Consider the following 18,417-nt stretch of genomic DNA (forward strand, 5'->3'; position numbering starts at 1 on the left):
GTAGTGTACTACTAGTCTCTGTTTTTCTCTCTCGCGCACAAAAAGGAAAAGAAAGGAACATGGGCTGGACTGCCAGAGAAACAAAGGTCGGCCCAGCCCATTTGGCCTCCGGGTTGCCGCTGCTCCCGGGCCCCCGCGGCAGACAGCGAGGACAGCAGGGTTTAATGCGCTGCTGGTGGCCTCAGCCCTTGGTTTGGTGCGCCCTCATTTATGACGCGCGCAGTCTTCACTCTTCAGTCGTCGTCAGAATTTCTTTTTTTTTTTCTTCTACTTCTACTTCTTCCCCTCTCAAGTCTCCAGCGTCGCCGCATCCCGTCAGCCTATGCTGCGGCGAGCCGGCGACTGACCGCAGCTTTCTGCCGTCTCCAGTGGAGGCAGCGGGGTTAGCGCGCGGCCTCCGCTGCGACGGCGACGGCGGCGGCGTGGGAGGGCCATGGCGGTCCCCGAGCTCGCCTTCCACTTGTTCCTGGCTGCCTCCCTGCTCTCCGTCGCCGCTCCTGCGGTGGCTCGGAGCCGTGAGTCGCCCTCTCCCTGTCGCCCCGCCCCCCTCCCTCCCTTCTCCCTCTGCCTTCGGAGGCAGCTAGATCCACCGTTTCTTGTTTTAGCGACCGATTCTAAAACGAGCCGCGATTGCTGGTTTCTTTCGTCGCTTGCGTCATCGGCCCGGGTGTATTTATCTTGTTTGCCGTCGTCATGTATGTACAGTACTACGCTGTACCTAAGGCACCGAAGAACCCAGCTACCAAGTTGATATGATTCCTTGTTGTAACCTCTGTGCTGCCTGCTAATTCTCGAAGAATATGGGGATGCAATCTGTCTTGTAGTAGTTTCGGATGGGGATTTTGCCTCACCACAAAGAGACTACAAGAGGAAAAACAGACAGCAACCATTTCTTACTTCACTTTCCTCTTTTAGTTCTTCTTTACATTTTGGTCTGGCCGTGACTTTTGCAATTTTCCGTCCACACCTAAGATGGTGTTTATGTTTGTTATATGTATAAAAGACAGCTTTCAAGTACTTCTGAATTCGTTATGCGGCTCGTGTGCATCGTCATATGGTTGTCTTTAGTTTCTAGTTCACTTGCTCCCCTATCAGTAAATTTCTGAGCTTTGACATCAGCAACTTCAATTTTGTGCAGCATCTTGCCCTGATGGTTGGCAAGTCGGTCCTGCTCAGAACAAATGCTTCATGTACATATCAACCTCCCTTTCCTGGGATAGATCCGAGGCTCTCTGCCATAACTACAGCGGGCATCTGGCTGCATTATCATCAGTCCAGGAGCGAAATTTTGTGAAGTCTCTCTGTGGATCATCGTCCTTGGGATGCTGGGTTGGAGGGCATCACTACAACACTAGTACTGGTAATGGTTGGAAATGGTCTGATGATTCCTCTGTTTGGAACGAGACTGTCTTTCTTGGTGAGCCATTGCATGCCTGCAGTGATGCTGCATGCAAAGTAGCCACCGGCAGTGATTTGTGTACTTTGGTGACTAATAATGGTCGGGTTTCAATTATTATGGAAAAAAGGTGCAGTGAGGCCCATGGTCTGATTTGCATGATGAACCACGGTGAGTCTGTAATTTATTAAGGCTTACCAATTTCGCTAAAAATGATAGTTTGATTTTCATGGCATTCAGATATATTTGCACTGACAGTCTATTTTTTGTCATCAGTGGACAGATGCTACCATGATCACTGCCACAAGGAATATTTCATAGCCATCATTGCTGTGAGTGGTTTCATTCTGACAACCACTCTAGCCGTTGTGGTTTGGCTGCTTGTCTACAGGCGAAGCAAGAAAAGAAGAAGATCGCGAGAAGTGTTAAGTGCTTCAGCTGCCGCATTGGTGGCACCACAATGGAAAGTATTCACTAGTGAAGAACTTAGATCAATCACAAAGAACTTCAGCGAGGGAAACAGGCTTCCTGGTAACGCAAAGACAGGCGGAACCTATAGCGGAATCTTACCAGATGGATCCAAAGTAGCAATCAAGAGACTTAAGAGATCCAGTCTGCAAAGGAAGAAGGACTTCTACTCTGAGATTCGTAGAGTTGCAAAGCTGTATCATCCTAATTTGGTGGCTGTAAAAGGATGTTGTTATGATCATGGTGATCGGTTTATTGTCTATGAGTTTGTCGCAAATGGTCCTTTGGATGTGTGGCTGCATCATATTCCTAGAGGAGGGCGGAGCCTTGATTGGGCAATGAGAATGAGAGCTGCCACTACTCTTGCTCAGGGGATTGCGTAAGTCACCCTCCCCAGGAAATACTTTGTTCTTACTATGAATTCTCTTAGGTCATTTCCCTCCAGGACATTGAAATAGTGATCGATGAATGTGTTAGGCTTCTTATGTTCTACCTGGATTTGTTTTTGTTATCCAATTTTTTTGTTCCACAATATCACTCTTTTTATAATTCCCACTAACATTTGACTCATGCATAGGCTTATGAATATATTTTTGCTGTGCACTAGTTTTCATGCAGATTTTACATAACGCTCGCATAAAGAAAAAAGATGTGTTTGTCCACTCTACTTCATAATCTGGTCTGGTATTATTGGATGGTTTGCTTTACCCATAGTCATTAGATATCTGTATCAATCGGGTGGAGGAACATGGATTGGCACTTGAAAGTACCATACGAAGGGGATATACATCCTTAGGGCGATAATTTATGGACATGGTATGTGACCCTAGATATTCTTGGCTGCTGACCCCAGGAAGAAGCAGGATTGAAATGCAAAGATCCATGCCGTGAACCCACAGATAAATGAATCACATGCCTTAAAGGAAAAAGTAAAGAAAAGGAAAATGAATATAAGGATAGTTGGCCTGACATTTCATGTACCAGTACCACCCAGTCCATCTCTACCTTGCCTTGCCTTCCCTTCTAATCCTCAACTGAATCTCCCATGCATGCACAACAACCTCCTTCATTTCCTCTCTCCATTGCTGTTCTCTGTATCTCCTTCCACAGCACAGGGGACTGCTGCACCTCCTCAATCCTTCAAAATAGTACCATCTCCCATTGCCTCTGAAGCCGGCAGCAGCGCCACACTCTCAATCCCATTCATGATTCGCTGCAGCAGCAGCTCCAGCATCTTGTTGTCAGCTTCTCCTATCATTTCTAGCTGGAGCTGATGACTCCACAGCAAAACAAAAAGACAACCAGCCTAAAATGGGACGTCAACCCCGTGCAACCCCAACCATTGTGGCCACACTCTCAATCCCATTCATGATTCGCTGCAGCAGCAGCTCCAGCATCTTGTTGTCAGCTTCTCCCATCATCTCTAGCTGAGCTGACAACCCTGCAGCAAAACAAAAAGACAACCAGCCTAAAATGGGACGTCGACCCTGTGCAACCCCAACCCTTGTATTGTTACGATGCCCTGGGGTCACGGAACACTCCTCTGACTGCACTCCTGTGACTATGGTTTTGCCATATTACATGAAACATATAGCAACACCATACTAGGTTAGTAGGTTCTGTTTTTGTCATTTGTGGCATAAATTTATTATTGCATTTATGGTTGATTTTAAACATTTACAAGCTACCATGCATTGGAATGCCATTTGGCATACTTGTTTTTAACTTACTATAACCTGTAAATAATGATTACGGTATAAGACACGACACGTGTTCTGTAGCGGCGAGTCATACAGAAGATTTGTACAGTCACTAAACAGTTTTGATTCACAAGTTGTGTTTACCTTCAATAAGAACTGCAATAAGTTCAAATTACTTAATATGCGAGCTGTTTGTATCTATTTTTATCTTTGAGGCCTTACTTTCTTATATAAGTATTCCCCACTCACTTCAATTAGTGTTCTATATCTTATTATTTACTACTGGCCATTTAATGCAGATTCTTGCACGACAAGGTAAAGCCGCAGGTGGTGCACCGTGATATCCGTGCAAGTAATGTCTTACTCGATGAGGAATTTGGTTCACATTTGATGGGGGTCGGCCTTTCAAAGTTTGTACCATGGGAAGTGATGCATGAGAGAACTGTCAAGGCCGCATCCTATGGCTACCTTGCTCCTGAGTTTATATACAGGAACGAGTTGACAACAAAGAGCGACGTCTACAGCTTTGGTGTGCTGCTCCTAGAAATTATCAGTGGTCGTCGCCCTGCACAGTCAGTTGAGTCTGTTGGGTGGCAGACCATATTTGAATGGGCAACTCCTCTAGTGCAGTCCCACCGCTATCTTGATCTGCTAGATCCACACATCCAGGAATTGCCGGATACAGGAGTTATCCAGAAGGTTGTTGATCTTGTCTACTCCTGCACTCAGCATGTTCCTTCGGTGCGCCCAAGGATGTCGCATGTCGTGCATCAACTACAGCAGCTTGAACTGAAGTCTGCAGCGTCGGAGCAGCAGCTAAGGAGCGGGACAAGCACCAGCGCAACATCTCCAATGTTGCCATTGGAGGTCCGGACTCCTCGCTGAAAATCCGCTAGCAGAATTTGAGAACCTTTTATGTACTACAGCTTCAGTCAGCACTCCGTAGGTGGTAGCACATTCTTTAAGAGTGTATAATGACCCAAGAGCCACCATTATCGTAATCAGTAGTTTAGTCTCCCCAAGTGCTGATGGGGTAAGTTGTAGTCATTTGTACTCAGGTTGACCTCTACTCTGCTACATATCTCATGGGTTTTGTGTAGTGACCTAAAGAAGCTTTAGGCCTATGCTCTGAAGTCTGAAGAAGCAACTCGTGTATTTGACAGAGTAATACCAAGTAGTATGTAGTACTTCCTATCTACACAACTAGCAGTTTGGTTTCTATCATATTTACATTCGACAGCAAAAATATACCAGTATCGACATTCAGGGGCTGCACGTGCATTTATCATCTCTCTACGTATTGACAATCCCAGGTGCGAAAGTGTGTTCTTGATCTGTACAATTAGGTGTAGTTAAGCGCAGGAGAGCATGCGCCAAGGTCAGGTCAGGTAGGGAGCTTTCTCCTAAGCCTGTTGAAGGAAGGTCGCAGCGGCTGGCTTGCGATCGGCTCACGCGGCAGCAACGGCTTCTTGATCTGTTTACTGGCAGGTGCCAGTGCCGCGCCTGTGCTGGCCTTGCTGATGTTCGCTCTCTGCTTCTTCGCCCTGGGGGGCTCCAGCCTCTCCAGAATCCTTGAAGTCTTCTCATCCAGTGGCTTCACTGCAGGAGACGGTGCCTTGGGGCGGGGAGGTTTGTCAACAGCAGACCTGGGATGGGCGGGGCTGACAAAGTCATCGTCGAGGTCGTCGATGATGATGAGCTTCTCCCACTCCTCACTGATGCTGGGAGAGACCTTCCCCTTCTTGGACTGGATCGATAGCTTGTTCTTGCTTGGAGTTATGAATGTTGATGTCTGAGGCTCGCTGAACGAGTGCAGATGGTCGTTGAGATCTCCAGCTGCGTCCTCAGGTTGGTCCAGGAACATGCTTTCTTCCAGGTCCTGACATGTTGGTACCTGAGGTTCGCTGAACGAACCAATGTTGTGAGGGTCCTTCGGGGCACAGGATGGAGCAATTGATCTGCAAAATGAAGTCGGTCCAATCATGGACATCTTATTTGGCGATTGTTTCCAGGATCGATCATGATAGCCAGCGACAGAAAACAAGCAAATAACTGAAACCATGAAAGAGGATTACCCAAATTGCAGGCTGTCCTTTACCAGACGATTCAGTTCTGAATGAAAGCCTCTTTCATGATGTAGCGGGTTGTAATCCTTCAGCATAATCTGAAGAAATCAGTTGCTAGATTGTTAACGTGGGGGTAAGGAAGCTGCTAATAGTATGCGGAACAAGTTTATAGAGGCGTGAAGCGAGGAAGCTACTTTCCGTATAGAGAACACGGAATGAAAATCATTTGATGACGGCAAGTCGCAACAACACAAAAAAAAGGTGATACAGCGACGTACTTTAGACAAAGAGGTTTCGATTGAATTCTTGATTTCCATGGTAATCTTAGAGCTGCAATCCCGAGTCATGTCTGGGAGAGGCAATATCTCTTCAGATCCAGCAAGTCTCTGCAGCATGATGTGTTCAGATCATTAACGCAAGCCTATAACAGACCACAAAATACTTTCTATTCTGGCAACTTATAAGCATCTAAAGTAGAAGCTTTATGACAAAGATAGTTATTCAGCGTTAGGTTTTCCAATCCAATATGGTTTTAGGCTACTACTACAAGCGGTGAAATATGCCATTCACTACGTCACAAATCAAAGTAGAACAGGGAAGTGTTGCCTATACCCTCAGAAGCATTGGTCCTTTCTCAGATGGTTGGAGAAGATAGTAACACTGAAGAGTTCCAATTTTCATCGTTTCAATATTACATGATGAAGAGCAAACAAGTCCCTGGTCAAGCTTGAAAAGAGTTTCACATAGACCATAGAAAACTGCACAGCATAGATAATATTGACATATCAGTATCGTTTGAGAAGCTAGAGATACATCATAGTACATAAACTTGAAATACTAACTTTGGATGTTCTGATCTGAACTCTCGTCAGTTAGAGAAGCTTCAACATCATTTGAACTGGGGGTCACAACATATGACCTCCCCATTATGACTCCTGTTAACACATGTTGTCATTTGTACTTTAGTGTTCCTAATCCCTCACTAACTTTTTAATTTACCAAAAAAAATGTATCTGAACAGAAAGCAGTCGTGTGTACCTTCATTCATTGAGGCTAATTCAGTGCGCTCAATTACATGAAAAGAAATGGAAGTAGAGACTCGCTGCAAGTTTGAACTACCTTCCAAAGTAGGCAGAAACAATAATGTTTGTTCTCCAATCCTCACAGCAGTATCAATAACATCAGAAGCTGCAAGCTGTCGATTAGTTGTTGGACATATCCGTTTTGCCTTATTTGGGATGATAAGATCAATAGGGTGACCATGGCACTTGCATGCCTGTCCAATCAATGTGTTTTGCGTTAGCATAGCTGTTGAAGAGGCTAACTGTGAATAGGAGTCATGGATACGTAATTGCCATTATGTGAAAGAAATAAAAAGTTGAAACAAAAGATGATCAAATCACCAAAAATATCTACAGAAGTTCCTTTTATCAGTCATTCTTCCACTAACAAATAGGTATATAGAACAAACTCAATGCTTGCAAGTCACAGAAATGAACATTGAGCAGTGAAAGGGAAACATCAGACTCAGATATGTTCTGTCACTGAACTTTTTGAATTAAATAGTGAGTGGGGTTATAAAATGACTCATATCACCTGGCAAGGTGGAAAACCATCAGTTATCTGGTTTGCTGATGCATACAGATTGCAATATATGTGTTTAGCAGAATCAATAATGGGATCTCTGAACACAAATACAGCTTGCAGTGTATCCTCCTTGTCATCCTTTAGCTCTTCTAACCACCTCTTTACTAGCCCATGCAGAACTTGGGTCTCTGCAGTTCGAAATATATAGCAAACATATAGTTTTAGGTTACCTTACATGTAAGAAGTGTTGAATGTTAACCTGAGTGTAAGGAACTCCTAATATGGAAGTAATAGTTGTGTAAGTCAAAATGTAACTCCGTGATAGTATGATCTTAAATGATATAGAAAACAAACTAAATACCATGGCCATGTTATGATTTAGTAGGTTGAATGGTTGATCATGAAAGATCATCTTATTATTCTAACATAAACACCAGCAAATGTTTACTAATATCATGAGATTTCCTTACCAGGATTGTATCTCCGTACCACACAGTTTTCAAGATCACAAATTCTGTTTACAAAAGAATTGGCATTTTCAGAAGCACCACCATACATGAATGCAGCTTCTGCTTCCAACATTATAAAATCCACTGCAACACACTGTTCTGCTGCATCCTGATGACAATACAAGACAGTGATCAGAAGATGCTATCATAAAGATCAAGGAGTTAATGGGGGAAAGCATCACTCAACCCCTTTCAGAAAAAATACAAATTAGTATGCTAATACCATAAGAGATTTTCGGAGAGCTTCTGTATTTTGTGCAGACATACATATAGCAATCACTTTCTTGGAGATGTCATCAGTAGCCCAAGAATAGATGGCTTTGTTGCTAAAAAGGTTTGTTAATGACACATCTGTGCATAAGAAACAGGATCAGGCAAGTCTGCATCTGAAGATCATTATCCTGTTAAAATACATGCATATTCACAATATTTATGTTCTTCAGAGTTTGTTTTGATCTTGTATCCATCAAACAATGAAACAGGAAGGTCATGGACCAATATAATTGCCGTTACCTCCAGTAGGCAAAGATCCACCATGTTGGTCAGCAAGAAAGCCATCCAGAGGTATGTTATTTACTGCATGGTGGAAACCTCGTAGACTGAATTTTTCTCCAGGCCTATACCCAATCTTTAGCTGAACAAAGTTCAGATGTTAGAAAATACTAATATGACAGTGTCAGAACAGTAGGAAGGCATGGTAAGTATCTGCATTAAAAAAAGCACTACAAACAGGATGAGCTGTGTGAACATATCGCTATGTTCGCAAGTAATGCAGGTAGAAATACAATGTGAATTGTCATCGGTTAAGTTCTCCACAGAGACAGCAAATGCATATGCATTTTACTTTAACCAGCTGAAAAACATTGTGCCTCAGTAGCTGCTAAAGGTGAAATAGAAGTGATTCAAGTAATCCCAAATTCTTATATAACTGGCAGCACGCACAATCATTTGTATAATAACAGTGAAGTGATAAATTGGTCCCCATTCCTTGCAAACAGAAGGTGGCAAACCAACCGGTTCTGCCATATGAGCATGAAAAAGGAGCACACGAAGTTAACTGTGGGTCCTGTATAGGCAAAAACGCAAACAAAGGGAGCACACTGCATATACAGCAATGGAGCATCAGTGGTGTGTATCAGTGTCCAATTCGGGCCCAAAACAAACAAAGGGAGCACTACATGTCGATCGGCAGTTGGTGATGTGGTCAATTTGGAATCAGCAAACAGCTGTGCACGCAACAATAAACAAACAGGATCCGATCGGCAGCAAGGAGGGACGGATACGGACCTCAGCCCAAGAGGAGGAGCACGAGGAGGACGGTTTGGATGAAGGAGCGTAGACGTAGCCGAGGGCCAGGCGGTCGGGGAGCGCGCCGGCGGCGGCGGGGGATGCCGTCCCTGCGTGTGGCTGTGACGTAGTGGCGGCGTAGAGGTTGGCAAGGTCGAGCAGGCACTGCACGCGAGCGGCAAACCGTACGATGTTAGACTAGGGCTGGGAGCTCAGCTCGAGAGATGAAAATGCGGCGGAGCCGCGGCGAGAGGGAGTGCGTGAGCGGGCGGGCGCGGTGGTAGGTACCGTACCTCCTTGAGGAGGTGGAGCAGGGCAGGGGGGATGTTGCGCAGGTCCAGCAGGAAGCAGAGCAGCGCCATGGTCGCCGGCCCACATGCGTCCACCCCTGGTGATGTCGCCCGCTCAGTAGCCCTTCTCCTCCAGCGCCGGCGGCGACCTGGCGACGCGTGCGGGTGCCTGCCTTCACCAGCGCCTCGCCCCGCCGCCGCGCCGCGGGGAGGGAGTTTTGAACGGGTGCCTTGCAGAGCACGCCCCCCGCCCGTACGACGCAACGCCACGCAACGGTATATGTAGACAGGTGGTGGACAAACTCATCAGTCCACTTCATCTCCAGAGGCCCAACCCATAAGGCCTAGTGAAAACATTTTAGATATTACATCGGATATTTTATAGGACGTTAAAAAAAAATAACTCGTCTGAAAACCGCGAGACAGATTTATTAAACCTAATTAATCTATCATTAGAACATGTAAATTACTGTATCACTTAAGGCTAATTATGAACTAATTAAACTTAAAAGATTTATCTCGCGATTTCTAACTAAATTGTGTAATTAGTTTATTTATATATATATATATATATATTTAATACTTCATGCATACGTGCTAAGTGAAAAAATTTTTGGTTTGGGAACTAAACAAGGCCTTAGTGAAAACTTTTGTGTCTGACCACTGTAGCATTTTCATTTATATTTGACAATTATTGTCTAATTATGTACTACCTAGGCTAAAAAGATTCGTCTAGCAAATTATAGACAAACTATGTAATTAATTATTTTTTATCTATATTTAATGCTTCATGTATATGTCTAAAGATTCGATGCGACGAAAAATCATAAAGAATCTTAGAAATTTTTTTGAGAACTAAACAAGTGATTTAATGCTCCATGTATGTATAAAGATTCGATGTGACAGGAAATCTTGAAAATTTTTGGGATTTGGAAAGAAACTAAACAAGGCCTTAGTTCCACCCAAAAACCAAAAACTTTTCAAGATTCCACGTCACATCAAATCTTGCGGCACATGCATGGAATATTAAATATAAATAAACAAAAACTAACTGCACAGTTTATCCACTAGACGAATCTTTTAAGTCTAGTTACTCCATGATTGGACAATATTTGTCAAAAAAAACAAAAGTGCTACAATGCACCAAAAAATTTTCGTGTAGGAACTAAACAAGGCCTTCACCAAAAACTTTTCAAAATTTCCGTCACGTCGAATCTTGCGGCACATGATAGTGTATTAAATATAAATTAAAAAATAACTAAGTACACAATGGCTGTAATTTGCGAAACGAATCTTTTGAGCCTAGTTAGACCATGGTTGTACAACAATTGATAAATACAAACGAAAGTGCTACATTGTCTAAATCCAAAAAGATTTTGGATCTAAACAAGGCCTAAGCACATGATCTGCCAGAAACCTAGAGTCAGGCCTTGTTTAGATGCAAAATTTTTTTGGATTTTGACACTGTAACACTTTCGTTTTTATTTAACAAACATTGTTCAATCATGGAATAACTAGGCTTAAAAGATTCGTTTCGTGATTTACAGGCAAACTGTACAATTAATTTCTATTTTCATCTATATTTAATGCTCCATGTATGTGTCGTAAGATTCAATGTGACGGAGAATCTTGAAAAGTTTTTGGTTTTTGAGGTGAACTAAACAAGGCCTCATTGCCTTGTATTATTGTACTAGCCTTGTAGGAGTAGCACTATACTATCTTTCTCTAGAGTACAAGTTACAGAGGAACTGTTGCTAAAAAAAAAGGTACAGAGGAACTGGAACCTGTACTGCTTCTACACAAGTTCAAACTCAACTAAAGCCCTGAGGAAGTCAGATTCAGAATAGAAAAAGCTGGAGCTACACCTGTGTTTCATCCAGCAATCTATGTTATCTGCTTGTGTTGATTCTGTTCAGGATAGCAGGAAGGTGAAGATCGGCAGCGAATTCGGCTCATTCATGAGCTCATGCTCTCTACAGGCCTCTGTAATTTACTGCCACAAGCCCACAACACAAGCAATAGAGTGAACATGTCAACCCAGATCAGATAACAAGCCTCTGGGTCCAATCAAATGAACACAAGAAAGTGTGTTCCATCTTCCATTCCCATCACTGCAGCGGCCATTAGGTCAGGACTTCCGGATAGAGAAGATGGAACCATCGTTCAGCGGCAGGAGGCTAAAGTAGGACCCATTCTCGTCGAGACAGCACGCGTGCCACTTTATCTGATACGAGCCTTCAGGGAACGAGGAGACATCCAGCAGGCAGCCTGAGAACCCCTGCCCACTATCGGTTGGTTCAAAGCAGGCAAAGGCAGTCACCATGTCCATGCCACAATGGGAATTCTTCGTTTCATTCTTGGCCTTCCTCAGATCACTCTTTATGTACTGCAGCAGCTTGGAATTCAGTTCGACCATTTCAGTGGTCCTACGTGGATCAAACTGCTTGCTTCTCGTTCCTGCTGCGTCCAGGCAGGTCTCTAAGCTTGTGGCTAGAATGCAGTACAATTTCACGGCGCGAATGGCGCTTCTTTCTAACATGCGCTTCCACTTCATGCAGAGGGTTAGAGACAATAGGGAACCAGGCTCTATTGACATTCCTTTTTCATTCACAGGATTCGAACCAAACATGTAAAGTTCGGCACCAAGGCAAGGCCTGCATACATGCCAAAAATGAAAAGTGTCATATCATGTTTGGAAGCTCCATTCAAACATTAGCATAGTGTTTGGAACATTATCACATAAATAGGAAAGATAGCAAAGCATCTCCTGCTGTAAAAGTAGCAATTTAGTACTAATTACAATAACTTTTCTTTCTGTCCCTAGACAATACTAAACACATGCTAATATAAAAAAGGGCATTTCGTATATAATTCATCCAGCATAGTAAAACAGCATACTTACCTTACTCTGAAAAAGTACTTGGGAACCACGAAAGGAAATTCCAAATACTTCTGCAAGATGCTGGACAACACTTGCAACCCTCCTTGCAAAGCAGATAAACAATCCTCTCCATTTTGTATTTGTTCAGCTTCAGCACTACCACATACAGCAAGCAAAGATGCCACAGCAAAATGGTAAAGAGAATACAAATCCTTCTCCAGATTACATGAACCATTGATCCGTGTGCTGGACTGTAAGCTGTCAAGTTCATCAAAAGAAGTGGGCATGAACTGTCGCAGCTGGGAAACAACCTGCCAGTCAGACCCATCTACTCTTCCATGCAGATCTTGTAGGATTGAAGCATGAGAAAACCTTTTTGGAAGCTTGCAGGACTCTACGTAGTTACATGCCTTTGGGAAATAAACAGAATATGTGGTACAAAATGCCAAAAGTGAGCACATGAAAGCAAGCCTGGATATACTACTTGAGCTATGTCGATCCAGGTCCATATGGGATGCGGCAAGAAGATCATAACTCTTTGCCAAGTCACTTAATCTTAGAGAGCAATGATCCAAAGCAAGTGCTTGGTCTTTGATAAACTCTCCAGATAAAGTTAAATGGTCTCCTCTTGCTTCATAAGAAGAGTGTGCACTAAGGATATCAAGAACATTTGTTAGGACCTCAAGAAATGATGATCTAAGGCTGATGAACCACCTCTGGAATAAGAAGTCATGATCTGAAGAAGCACTGGATGCAAGAGCATTATTTGCTAATAATGTTCTGCCACAAATATCAGATATCTTTGCTCGGAAACCATGCAACTCTGATGATCTACTGAGGGTGCTATCGGCATCTGTTTCAGTACAGTAAAGATCCTCACTAAAATCACCCTCCATTTTTAACTCACCTACTAACTTTACAGTTGCTGAGGGAAAAAGCAATAGTTTCATCTCAATTTCACCAGCAGAAAGTAGCAGCAACGATTTGAGCCAAAAACTGAAAGAGTCTGCTTTAAAACCATCTGCCAGTTTTCTGAAGACAAAAGAAGCTGTGAACCAGAGACCTTTACGACAACAGTACATAGAAGACTTATAAGCTTCCCAGTATTTCTGCTTCTTTATAAGCATTTTGGTCATTCGAAGTGCGCATAATTCCTGAGTTATCCAAACAGAAGGAGCGAAAAGTGTATTACGATGCTCTTTTGAATCACCAGATTCATTATTACCACCACTAATTTTACAAGTATTCCGGGTAACACAAGCACACATTACCAAATGGAAGGATTCATATGTGCTCCAGTGCTGAGGGGCATCCTGATGCACATACTTGATTAGACCCTTGATGCTCTCATGAGAATTAGATTTAGCACCAGATGTTTCACAGAGCACCTCATGACAAGCATTTGCAAATTTGAGCGTGCAATGAATTAGGTCATTCATTATGGACTTTCTATTCTTGCAATCAAATTTGATAAGATCCAGTTTTCCATTGCCAATATCTGTTTCAGTGCAGGAAGCTTCAATGCTTGTAGCTAACAGTTGAACATTGTCATCTGAAGTGTTCAATTCTTCAAGGGCAACACTTGTCTGGAATGGTTCAGCAGAAGTAACAGAAACTTCAGAGTAATCACTTCCATTAATTAGAAACAGTTCTTTTGCAAGGCTTTTCAGTATATCAAGAGCTACAGCAGCAGCAGAAGGGTAGCATGAAACAAGCTTCAGCATAAGTCTGAAAGGAGTTTTGCATGCCTTATCCACTTCAGATGATAAGCAGGTATTTCTGCTAGCAACTTCATTGACCAGAGATATAATATGATTCACAATCATTGTAATTATCCTACACAGAGGTCCGTTCATACTATTTTCTTCAGTTAATGGTATGTTGTTCATTGCTCCTTGCCACTCAGCATATGCAAATGATGAACCCTTAAGAACTGATATGTTATTTGACCTCACTTCCTTGAGAATACAAAAGATTTCCACAAGAATTTCCAGAGCGGTACCTTGTATCTCCAAAGAAGAATCTAAAGAACTTTCAGCGGCTAGAAGAAGCTTAGATAACTCAGAACCATTGGCATGATGATTACTTGACGCTTTACTGCATAACATCTGAAAATGTATTTTTTACAATCAGATAAGAGAAAAAAAAAGGAGTATAAATGAAGCAGAGGCAATAGTCATCACCTTCTGTAGAATCCTTAACACATCGCTCTTACAGTCAAGTGGAAAATCCTCATCATCAATTAGTGGCAACAATCTGCCAAAAACAGTCCTGATAACTGGAAAATGGCAGGTATTTCTGCGAAACATAAAACGCATACATTTTAACGCCACAGACTTCACAGAAGATGAATCATGATCCATAAACAGTAAAAGTAAATCCACCTGCAATAGAAAGTTGATCAAAGAAATTAAATTAGTTCATTCAATGAACAGTGGACAATAGTCATATTTGTGGATCATTGCTAGCCCCGAAGGTCTCTAATCCGGAGAATCAGATAAATAAATAGCTTTTAAAATTAATATAGAAGTTTTGCAGGCATATAAAACGGAGGGTGCAATATGAATGCTAGCGCCAAAGAAGGGAGGAGAAAATGGCTATTATAGGACTCCAATCGTTGTGGTTTCTCTCAAATAGGACTGCAAACATTTGTGTATATCATGGACAAATGTTTGGAGTCCTATTTTAGAGAAGCCACAACGATTGGAGACCTATAATAGCCATTTTCTCAGAAGGGAAGGAGGTTTTTTTGGGTAACCTCCAAGAACTATGAAGATGTGTATATCATGGACATAATTTAAATCTTATCTAGCAGTGCTTTTACTTTACAGAAATCACAAAGAAGAAGCTGTATTCCAGTAAACTGACAAAGAATGAAGTATAGGGGAAAATTTCACAAGGGAGGCCAACGGAGGGGCCTCCCAGTGCCAACGCCGGAGATCAAACCCAGATCACCGGCTTGAGAGCTGGCTCAAGGAGCCACTCAACTCAGACTCACCAGCCCTACATATAAGAAAATTAATGTTGTTTGAAAAAGGAAAAATGCAATTGCCAATAGAAATTTGGGACCATAACCATATGTCACTTAAATTGAATCTTTTCAATAAATAAAACTATATGGTTAACATGACATAATAGGAAACACAATTAAAGGGATGATAGCATTGTGCTACCTGGTCAGGAAACAAAATGATCGACTTAGATGACAATCTTGAGAGCGAAAAGAGCATTTCAGATTTGAAGACATCTTCCAGTGTGCCTAGAACCATCTGTTTTCCAACCTGTGAGGTTGACAATAAAAATGTCTTCTTAAAGTTCAGTGAAAACAACGGCATACAAAAATATGAAGAATAACTCCTTTATAGGAATGTGAAAGCAGAATGTAACACTATCCTGTTCTCTCCATTTCAAAAATCCCCTGTATCAGTTATCAGATTTTTTTTTATCAATGACATGTATGTTAGTTTGGCCATGAGCGTGACTTAAGTTCAATATGCGTGGGTGAACAATCATCTATATGTAAAATTTGCACAGGCAGCACACATGTTGACAAAATTGAAGTAAATGGATAAATTTTGGGTTTAAGCGACAAATGTATATCCATAAACACCTCATGAACTCTATGGATAACAGCCAACGTACAATCAAGCTTCCAGAAAGCCTTAATTGCTGCCATGATAACTTGTGGCTCTGATGTCTGAGAACATATCAATCTTCTGAACAATTCAAGAATGATCCTTGAGAAGTCCTCTGACAGATGACAAATGCAGCCAGCTGCAAAAATTGCTGCCTTGACCTGCTAATCGACGAGCGTGTTTGTTAATCTTCAAAAGTGGACAAACTACAGCTTGCAAACACTTGATGGAAATTACAATTTACTATCCAATAAGGTAGGAAATGTGTCTTGGACATATCATTCGCGGCGCTGCTGAGTGGTAAAGAAAGGTACTGACCTCCAAAGGACTGGGAGCACCCAAGCTGGAAAGTATGAGAGAGCGGACGTGCACGCTGTCCTTGGCGATGTCGGCGAAGCACCCGAACACGCGCAGTGCAAGCGCCCTGTCCCGTTTGTTCCCCGTGTCGTAGACCGCCTTCACCCTCCTGAGCAGCTGGTCGGGCTCCGCGACGCACGCCCCGGCTAGCACCCCTGGCCCCGTGGAGGTGTTGAGGAGAGTCCTGACGATGCGGACCCGCATGGCGCCGTCGGCGGTCCTGAACTCAGTGGCGAGGCGGAGGAGCATGGTCTCCGCGAAGACGCGCGCCTCCCCGGGCAGGACGCCGTACGCGGAGGCGACGGGCGCGGGGGCGGTGGCGCAAGTGCAGAGCTGGCGGAGGCGTGGGCCGGCGGCGTCGACGGCGCGGACGCGCGTTGCTGCGGCCGGACGAGAGCGGAGGTGAGCTAGGGGATAGAGGAAAGAGATGAAGAAGGGAGATTGGGGCAGTCGACTCTACCTGGTTGGCGGGAGCGGAGGCCCCTGTCGAGGTCGATGCTCCAGTCCATGGCGGACGCCGCTGGAATCCGCTCCAACTCCATCGACGCCGCCGCCGCCGACGGCGGACGGTGGTCCCTGTGTTTTCTAGGCCGCGCCGCCGCACGGAGAGTCACAACGACGTTCGATCTTGATCCTACGGTTTTCTATCTCCATAAACCGTAAGAACCTTTTCGCTCACCCTATCCCACGGGCTTCGGATTTTTAGGCGTACAATTTGAACTTCTCAAATTTATATAAAAAAACACTAACCTCTCCAACATCAAATTAGTTTTACTAAATTCATAATTAAATACGTCTGGGCACTATATTTATTTGATATCATAGATTTTAGTGTATTCTTTTAGAGAAGTTTAATCTAAAACAATACTACTAAATAGTCTATAAAGTTAAATAGATAGAGTAACACAATTTTTGGGACGAGTAAATCAGTTTCAATTCCATTTATAAATCACTATAGAAACCCTAGTAAACTAATGCAAAAGAAATTAGTTCCGGCTAGAAACAATTATTAAGGTTTGGATGAGTAAATCAGCGGCCCTGTTTGTGCCACGGTTAAAGTTTACCTTCGTCATATCGAATGTTTGGACATGAAGCACTAAATATAAACTATTTACAAAATTAAAAACACAGCTAGAGAGTAATTTGCGAGCCGAATTTTTTGAGCATAATTATTCTATGATTGAACACAAATTGTTAGATAAAACAAAAATACTAACCCAAACTAAACACCCCCTTAGAAATCACTAGGAACATTAGTAAAGAAAACAAAACAGATTTGTTCCGGATACAAACAATTATAAAACAAACACAAAACAGATTAGTTCCGGATTGAAACAATTGTAAGTTTTTTTTACCGGGGATTAGAATCCAAATGACTTCCACAGTAATTGTACATTTTATATTTATATGTCAGAAAAGTGGAAATCAGTCTCGTTTAGATCATCACTCACTCTAAGAGTTTGGTTAAAATTAGTAGCCAAATTCTAATGTTTAGCCATTTTGTAAAATAGATAACTTGTTAAAAAAGACGAGGTTCACAACAGCCTTGCTATCAGATAGCTAGTGTCAGTGTTTGGCTATATATGACCAACGAAAATCAAGAGATAGCAAACTTTCTATTTTACAAAACCAAATAGCACATCTGTTGGAGCCTATTTTTCTCCAATAAAAGTTATAAAAGATCTCCATAATAAGAATAGCAGAGCTGTTGGAGTTGCTCTAATGACTCTATAATTAAACATTTACAAGCGGTTTGATGATGAATGGTCGGATGGTCTTTCACGAGCCGTAGCTTTTTTTAAAAAAATGGTCTATTTTTTCTAACACTTAAAGATAATTGTTCGGTTAATTAATTTAATTGTTTCAGTTGCAAACTTTTTCAACAGTAAATTTTTTTCATGGTACTACAACTAAAATCGTTCTTCCGTGTTGTGTGAATGGGGTGTTTAGAAAAAAATTGTAATTTTTAACGGATGTGAAAAAATCGTTTTTATATGCATATAGGGGACATGAAATTAGCTTTTCCACTTTTTTTGACAAGGTGCTTTTCCACTTTGTTGAATGAGTTTTAGTGAGGGCTTTCCAATGCAACACTAAAAACAAAGCCATGGGACTACAATGACTGATAGATAGTGGTTTTAGATGTTTTTTCTTGCATTCGTAGAACTAAACTTTACTCCAGAACTAATATAGGTCTGCATGGCTACTGCCCTAATAGGATAGGTAAATTGCAACGAGCCC

At 42.4% G+C, this 18,417-nt stretch overlaps 3 protein-coding genes across 4 annotated transcripts; 1 reads left to right on the forward strand and 2 right to left on the reverse strand.

The window, feature by feature from the left end:
• On the forward strand, positions 198-4,762 carry LOC8072367 (C-type lectin receptor-like tyrosine-protein kinase At1g52310). The gene is made up of 4 exons (XM_002455298.2): positions 198-515; positions 1,139-1,567; positions 1,673-2,243; positions 3,864-4,762. The coding sequence occupies exons 1-4, from the start codon at positions 434-436 to the stop codon at positions 4,447-4,449; spliced, it is 1,668 nt and encodes a 555-aa protein (XP_002455343.1). The 5' UTR covers positions 198-433; the 3' UTR covers positions 4,450-4,762.
• On the reverse strand, positions 4,720-9,603 carry LOC8085049. Its single transcript, XM_021456938.1, has 12 exons — positions 9,307-9,603; positions 9,014-9,178; positions 8,240-8,360; positions 7,950-8,077; positions 7,688-7,835; positions 7,227-7,405; positions 6,669-6,906; positions 6,473-6,565; positions 6,243-6,388; positions 5,909-6,016; positions 5,640-5,728; positions 4,720-5,522 (listed from the first exon to the last, which is right to left on the reverse strand). Exons 1-12 carry the CDS (start codon positions 9,373-9,375, stop codon positions 4,949-4,951), a joined length of 2,058 nt encoding a protein of 685 aa, XP_021312613.1. The 5' UTR covers positions 9,376-9,603; the 3' UTR covers positions 4,720-4,948.
• On the reverse strand, positions 10,904-16,809 carry LOC8072368. 2 transcript variants are annotated; one of them, XM_021457050.1, is made up of 7 exons: positions 16,637-16,809; positions 16,138-16,556; positions 15,795-15,980; positions 15,358-15,465; positions 14,368-14,568; positions 12,206-14,292; positions 10,904-11,957 (listed from the first exon to the last, which is right to left on the reverse strand). In XM_021457050.1, the coding sequence occupies exons 1-7, from the start codon at positions 16,716-16,718 to the stop codon at positions 11,432-11,434; spliced, it is 3,609 nt and encodes a 1,202-aa protein (XP_021312725.1). In that variant the 5' UTR covers positions 16,719-16,809; the 3' UTR covers positions 10,904-11,431. The 2 variants fall into 2 exon arrangements, with proteins under 2 accessions (XP_021312725.1, XP_002457535.2); XM_002457490.2 differs by lacking the exons at positions 16,138-16,556; positions 16,637-16,809 and having other exon boundaries at positions 15,827-15,968.

Source organism: Sorghum bicolor, chromosome 3 (assembly GCF_000003195.3).
Source record: "Sorghum bicolor cultivar BTx623 chromosome 3, Sorghum_bicolor_NCBIv3, whole genome shotgun sequence".
NCBI classification, from domain to species: Eukaryota; Viridiplantae; Streptophyta; class Magnoliopsida; order Poales; family Poaceae; genus Sorghum; species Sorghum bicolor.

Bases quoted from the DNA above. Each gene is read 5' to 3' on its own strand.
- LOC8072367 (XM_002455298.2), top strand. From the start codon at position 434: ATGGCGGTCCCCGAGCTCGCCTTCCACTTGTTCCTGGCTGCCTCCCTG. The intron at 516-1,138 runs GTGAGTCGCCCT...AATTTTGTGCAG, and splicing joins TCCTGCGGTGGCTCGGAGCC to CATCTTGCCCTGATGGTTGG. The intron at 1,568-1,672 runs GTGAGTCTGTAA...TTTTGTCATCAG, and splicing joins GATTTGCATGATGAACCACG to TGGACAGATGCTACCATGAT.
- LOC8085049 (XM_021456938.1), bottom strand. From the start codon at position 9,375: ATGGCGCTGCTCTGCTTCCTGCTGGACCTGCGCAACATCCCCCCTGCC. The intron at 6,907-7,226 runs GTGATATGAGTC...TTGATTGGACAG, and splicing joins ATGGTTTTCCACCTTGCCAG to GCATGCAAGTGCCATGGTCA. The intron at 6,566-6,668 runs GTACACACGACT...ATGTGTTAACAG, and splicing joins ATTAGCCTCAATGAATGAAG to GAGTCATAATGGGGAGGTCA.
- LOC8072368 (XM_021457050.1), bottom strand. From the start codon at position 16,718: ATGGAGTTGGAGCGGATTCCAGCGGCGTCCGCCATGGACTGGAGCATC. The intron at 14,569-15,357 runs GTAGCACAATGC...TTTCTATTGCAG, and splicing joins TCATTTTGTTTCCTGACCAG to GTGGATTTACTTTTACTGTT. The intron at 14,293-14,367 runs GTGATGACTATT...ATACATTTTCAG, and splicing joins TGTTAAGGATTCTACAGAAG to ATGTTATGCAGTAAAGCGTC.